Below are 7,097 nucleotides of genomic sequence, written 5' to 3'. Positions count from 1 at the left end.
CTGGTAGAGTTAGTTAACTGGAATCATGTTTGCATTGTCTGAATACTATTATCTGCTGTTCCCGTGTCATAGACTAGGGAGGGCAGTATTTGTTTCGATTCATATATCTACAAGAGGGAGTATATTGCTGTTAAGAAATCATGTATATTGCATCTCGCTCCTGCTACTGTATTGATATCCAGATAGTGGTATTACTTGCGTGCATTTTGCTTTAGTTTACCATAAGAGCTTACTAAGCTTTGGACTGTATCGTCTTCTAGACCGTGTTGAGTTGGTCATAGTGAGTGAATAGCACATTGAAGAAGCTAGTGATATGTGAACTTTACGTTTAGCTTTTTACAGCAATTAAGCTAAAAATTAGACAAAAATTATGCAATGAAGATGATAGCTAGCAAGCAAGTATTCCGTTCACTTCCAAACAAAGGAATAAAAACCAGAAAAATGAATGATATAACTTTCCCTTGGTAACATAGAAATTGAAATACCAGGTGATATTGTTACATATAAAAACAAAGCATTGTTTGAATTGCTGATGACTCTAGGGGATAGAAAGTAGAGCTGAAGCCTGAACATACACCAGTATTATGCCATCAAAAACAAGGCAACTTATTTCATTTTGTCTAGTCTAATGCAGTTTTAGACTACTTATGTAGCTACTTGCACAGTTGCACACTGAATTAAACTTCACGTAACAGGACTTTTTATTCCATCTCCTAATAATATTAGGCCAATTCAGAAACATATATTTACTTCATATTCTCGATCATATAGGACACAGTTTTCTCTTTCCATAAGCTGCTCTCAAGATGACTTTCATAAAAGGTTGCCTCTCCACTTGTCTTCACAGATATCACGGAAGTGCTTCGTGTACCATAATGTCCCTGACATGAATCACAAGTGTGGTGTGTTTAAGCATAATTGTGAGTGTATATGCTCTCGGAAGTAAGGTAAAAGCAGAGATGCACTTGCAGAGAGCTGACACAGAATGGTAAAGGTGACAATTTAGACGTCTACCTTAGGAGTTTCCATATCAACATATATGGAACTTAGCTGGTACTCCTGCTCAGGAGGATAAATGCCTGGTAGCATTTCTTTTTCAGCTTTGACGGTGTCTCTCATCATCTTTTCACACATTTCACCCACAGGATATTCATCGTTACCATACAAATTCAGGAAATCTGTGAAATGTTGCTTTAGCCGTTGAGCCTGCAAAGAATATAGATTTATACTGTCTTAACCTTCCTCAGAATTTCGCACTAATAGAGCAATGATACCTAGCAAGCTAGTGAACGACAAATAATAAAACTCAATCGTTCCAACTTCTATAAAATAACAATATCGGAAGAGTATCTATGACTCCTTTACCTTTGGCCAAGGAGTGTCTAAGTTCGCATTGGTTAACACATGAATCCCAGGTGACACCTGTTTTATAACGGCACTGTCTTGTTGTGGCCTATTAGTTACATAGACCATCTTCTTGGAACAAATATCAGCTACTATTAGGTTAAACCCATTGTATAACTCAGCCTCTCTAACAACTTCCTCTGCAAACATCATCGGATCTTTTTCGCTCTGCACGGAAAGTTACCTGTATTAGACAATGTGTACAAAACAATCATCCAAAAGCTGCCCAATTTTCTATTTTTGAACATTACTCAAACAATCTTGCATTAGAAGGCGACTTTATTCTTTTATGATGCTGGTTTTACCGGAAATGGAAAAAATAAGTATATAATTTGCAGTAAAAGAAAAAAAGGCAGCAAGAATGTCAAATTTAGTTAAACATAAATAAATAAGGGGTATCTGTCCCTCGCAATCGATTGTGAGAGACCTTGCTAAGTAACAAATGGTTAGTTGGATGAAAATCTAACGGTCAAGATTATAGAAAAATTTATAACATTTTTAACTGCTAGACTTAAATTAAAATTTTGTTATAATCCACTGAATATTCATCCAACGGTCACAATGTCACCAAATATCCATTCAACAGCCACAAATCAGTGTTATTTAACATGTTCCTGGCAGCCGGACGGGTACCCGGGACCAATAGATAAGAAGAATTCAATTGAAAAAAGATGCACCTCCAAGAAACGGATGGGGAGGTGACCTCTGCTCTTGAGCTGAGGGAGAGAGGGTAGTTCCCTAACATTGGTAAGGAAGGCGATTCTTCCGCGTTTGTTAGAAGCCAACCAGGTGCCACCAGCGACCCCGTCTCGGCCGCCAAGAATCTCATCGCCTCCACCTTGTTCCCACCACTCCAAAGGGATGGTCAGCCTGTATAAACAAGTTGTGATGGTGAAATCAGCAGAAGAAAACACGATATACATAGGGGGTTGTGCTGTGCTTACCGGTGGTGGAATTCATCTCGGTTGAGTAGCAGTAGAAGAGGATAGATTGGATGAGCTTGCCATATGAACACTCCTATACACATCCTTCTTTATCTCTCTACGATCCCCTGCTTTGGGTTATGCAAATTCTAGATTTCAATCCACCTTAAATTTAATATTTCGAATGGGGTATGTGTATTATTGTTACAGTATTGTTATCTTGCATAATCATATGAATTCCTTGTAACCATGGTTTTTGTAATAATTCTTTGTCTTTATAATTTTGTTATTATAGTAATTTCTTTGTAAGAATATTTTACTTGTTATTATTTACATGCCAGTTTGTATAAGTGTCTATGTTATTATAATCTATTTATAATCTGAGAATAAATTGATTATAATATCAATTTTATAGTGTTTCTACATATTTTATTATTATGATATCAAGATTTAAATTTTCCTAAGTTGATTAAGAGTTGAGATTGTGCCTACATCTTTGTGCAAGATGTTGTATTACTAGGTGTTAAAAAATGTGAGTATAATTTGTAAGTCTGATATTGACACGTCATTTTAGCATTTTAACTAAAAGATTGTTGAGATAAGATGATTTTTTACGATCGAAAATTATAAATTTTTATCAGACTTGGACCCAAAGATTATGGCACAAATTAATTAGATTATATTTAGATTAATTGATATGGTGTATATCTTGACACTAGTTAGTGTAGCGAAAATTCTCAAAAAAGAGCGTGATAACTCATTTCACGATGTAACGCGAGTTTGTGGCATTGGATAAATGTGCGCAAGTGGCGGAATACTTACGGAAATTTTTGGAGGATGTTCCATGATGACCAATAATATTCATAAACTATGATGGTCATTCAACTGTTCGCTGAGCACAGAGCACGATATATAAAGGTCAGTCTCATCATATACCATCATATACCATGAAGACATAATTTCATTAAAAAATTATATTAACCAGAATTATTCTTTATTGACTATTCACTTAAAAAAAAATAGTATACTTGTTTTATGCCTAATGCAGCAAACAAAACATTTTACTTGTTTTAGTTGCTAGCAACTGAAGCACCATAAATAATAAAGAGAGCCTTATGAAATATTAATAAATAGAACAAGAGATGAAAAGGAATAACTCAAACTTATACTAATGGAAAAAATAATGCGAAGAAAAAAGTATCGAGGGAAGATATGAAGAAGAAAAACTAGCTAAAAGTAAAAGTAGTCTATGTAACTAACGAATCTGTCACTTTCTATCATTCTATTGTAAGATCTTTATATTCTTCATTAAGCTCTCTGATTATCGCTAACAGATCTTATTTATTTACTCTTCTTCCCAATCGTTTTGCTAGTGGGTTTATCGTTCTTATGGATCTTCTTGTCAAAAGTAACGTGTTAGGTCCTATAAACTCACTATATAATATGATATAGTGATCACAATCTGTAAAACAGTAAGACAATATGAGTAATTGGAATCAATAAATTCTTATATTCACAAAGCTTTGAAGGTTACAAAAACTCTCTCAGTGATTTATATTCTATCACCAAGAGCTGCTAGGGTTCTTAACAATATACTCGATAACTCAACTCCTATAGAGTAACCCTAATCTGTGTTTATATAGACACAGTTACAAAATCAATCTCTGATTTGATATCCTATAAATCAGCTAATAAATCTATCAATCAAAGATTGCTCCAGTTTTCTGTTTAGTTTCCATAGTCAGCAAATCACTCCTCAGCTTCTATCCTTCCTTGAAGTATATCCGCTTCTGAGCTCTTTCCACGTGTAAACTCTGTCGAGTCTTGACTATGTAAACTCTGATCAGACTTTATTAAACTCTGTCAGACTTTGCTAAACTCTGATCAGCTTCCAGTTTAAACTCTGATGATTCCTGTTCTAAAACAAACCTTAAGAACATCAGTAATCATCAATTATATCTAACAATCTCCCCCAACTTGTGCATGAATAAATTATGTGCAAGTTAACAGATAATTGATGATGTCAAAACATTTAAGTCAAATGCAACAGAGTTTAACTATATAACAGAAAACTTTTAAAACTTACAGATACTTTATTCCTTAGCTGCATAGACACCATTTGCTGTCTTTAGATACTCTCTGAGGAGTTCTTTTTCAGCATCATCAAGCACTGTAATCATTTGTCTCTTGATCTCTCTCAACTCTGGATCTGAAACTCCAGTTTGATAAATTGCAGCTCTGAGATCATAGATCTTGTTCTTCTTCAAGTCTCTATCCAGCCTTATATTGTAAGCTTTATCAGACTCTTCATTAAATGCAAGAGTTCTGATTCCACCTATCGTTTCAATCTTTGCTGAATTTTTCTTCATCTCCACCAGCTGTCCTTTATGATTGAGATATTTAGGAATGAAAGGTCCAGCATTTTTATTTCCTGTAATCCCCATCTTTCTTCTGATTTGATCTTTCAGCAGGTTGGAGATGTGTTGTCCTGACTTGTTCTTTACTTGAAATATGTATGATACATATCTCAATTCTTCCCAGTGTTTAGCATATAGATCTGCTTCAAGCACTCTAAACACTGTTCCATCAGACATGAAGTAGATAAGGATATTATCTCCTCTGTCATTCTTTACCAACTGGACTGAATCAAGTTTATCCATTTTGTCTTGCAATACTCCAGTCTTGGGAGCACAGAGAGATGAGGGGTCATCTGGTCTTGATCCTATACTCTGATCAAATTTTTCGTACTTGGATCCCAGCCCTCCTTTATCTCTTCCTGCCTTTTGATGAGAAAATGGTTTAATTAAGCCTTTTTCAAAACTTATTTCAGTCATCAAAGTAGGCTTTGCAAATCCAGCCAGTGGTGTAGTTGTTGGTTTGAACACAGCTTGAGCTTTGTCAGAGACTGTGTCTTTCTTTGCTTCTTTATCGACTTGAGCTGTGTCAGAGGTCAATCTTTCTTTTTGAGGTTCTGCAACATGAGCTTTGTCAGAGATTGCAGCTTCTGTTTTCTTTTCCCTCACAACTTGATCCTTGTCAGAGGTTGTAGGCTTCTTCTTTTCCCATCCTTTTTCCAGACGTTCATCTACTTTGTTTTTACCCTTGGAGGTGTATTCATCTTCAGAGTATACCTTCTTGATTGGTAAACTCTGATCAGCAACAGTAGCTTCTTTGATCAGTATCCCTTTTTCTTTTGGTCTGGCAGTTGATTTTGCAGGCTTTTGGATTTTTCCTGACTTTATTGCTTCAGCATGTTCTTTCTTTAGTTCTTCTTCTTCTGCAGCAATCAACTCCAAATCCAAATTTGCTTCTGGATTTTCTTGTTCAAAAATCAATCTAGCAAGCTCTTCATCAGTCATGGGTTTGTCTGATCCAGTCACTGGTCTTTGGTTAGATCCAGATGTGATGTTGTGAGTTGGACCAGACTTTGTGCTTTGCTTAGATTGTTTTTGACTGTCAGAGTTTGAAACTCTTCCACCAGTCCCTGCTTGAAATCTTTTGTGCTTTGTAAAATCATCAGCATCATCATCATCCTTTTTCTTCCTTTTCAGAGATTGAGTAGTAGACTTGCATTTGACTTGAGCTACTCTCTCCCCCTTTTTGACATCATCCTCATCAGGAATCAGAATGGATGTGATCAGAGAAAGTGAAGTTTGGATAGCTTCAAGCTGTTTGGACATCTTTTCTTGATTGGATTCAATCAAGGTCATCCTTTGGTTAAGAGATTCATTTGTAGTGACCAGCTTCTGTACACTTTCTTTCATAGGATTGATGGTCCTTTTCTTTTCCAGGTCATTTGTCTCCTTGACCTTTGCCACCTCAGTTCTTAGACTATCTATAGATTTAGATGTCTGGTCATGAGCAGGATGAAATGTCTTCAGATATAGAATTGTGCCCTTGAGGCTTGACATAACATCAGAGTTTGTAATTTTCTTCTCTGCCATAGCTAAGAACTCTTCAGCTTTAGGTGTTTCCAAGGAGTGCTGGTGACTCAACCAGAGTTTATCCCAGACTTCATTTGGTGGATCAACCTGAAGATCCCTTGGGAGTGGCTCAGAGGCTGTATTCAGAGTTTGTAGCCTTGCATTGAACTGGCTAGTAGACTCCCATTTCTGTTGTGTCAAAGGGATTTCAGCATTGTCATCCTTGTCAGTATCTGAACTGGTATCATCCTCAGTATCAGAGTTTGCTTTTTCATCTGCAGGAACAGGATCTGCAACTTTCTCCACATTATCCTGAGCAGATTTTCCTTTATCTTCAGACTGTGACTTGATGGGCTCTTCACCAGTCTGAGCCAGAGATTGTAAAGCTTCCACAGCTACTTTGTCACTTTCCTCAACTGCATCAGACTTGTAGTTCTCTGGAGCTGTATCATGAACAATGGCATCCTTAGGAATTTTCATTGGAGATTGAGGAATTTGACCATGATCAGATAGTGGAGTTTGACAATCAGACTGAGTTGCTCCAGCTTCAGCAGTAACTGGTTCATCACACCTGATCTCTTCATCTACTGCAGATGCTGTAGGAGATGCTTTAGGAGATGTTGTAGGAGATAATGGTGTGGCATCAGTGATAGGAACAGCTTGAAGAGGTTCCACCATCAGAGCTTGAGAAGGATCAACAGGAATTGGGCTTGATGGTGTTTGCTCTTCTTGGATAGTGAAATCAGTAATTTCAGATTCTGGAATCTTGGCTCTCTTTGGCTTGTGTGCCCTTCTTTTGAATCTAGCTGGTTTTTGTTGAGGACTAGACTGAGCAGGTTCATTGGTT

The 7,097-nt window shown here is 36.7% G+C and overlaps 1 protein-coding gene across 1 annotated transcript; it reads right to left on the bottom strand.

Annotated features, from left to right (window-relative positions):
- Nucleotides 1–427: 427 nt before the first annotated feature.
- On the bottom strand, nucleotides 428–2,571 carry LOC108217647 (uncharacterized). The gene is made up of 5 exons (XM_017390498.2): nucleotides 2,349–2,571; nucleotides 2,082–2,274; nucleotides 1,366–1,572; nucleotides 1,015–1,206; nucleotides 428–881 (listed from the first exon to the last, which is right to left on the bottom strand). Exons 1-5 carry the CDS (start codon nucleotides 2,429–2,431, stop codon nucleotides 747–749), a joined length of 810 nt encoding a protein of 269 aa, XP_017245987.1. The 5' UTR covers nucleotides 2,432–2,571; the 3' UTR covers nucleotides 428–746.
- Nucleotides 2,572–7,097: the final 4,526 nt, after the last annotated feature.

This window comes from Daucus carota, chromosome 4 (assembly GCF_001625215.2).
Source record: "Daucus carota subsp. sativus chromosome 4, DH1 v3.0, whole genome shotgun sequence".
Taxonomy (NCBI): domain Eukaryota; kingdom Viridiplantae; phylum Streptophyta; class Magnoliopsida; order Apiales; family Apiaceae; genus Daucus; species Daucus carota.
The sequence above is the reverse complement of the archived record's forward strand: the minus strand, read 5'-3'. Positions and strand labels throughout refer to the sequence as shown.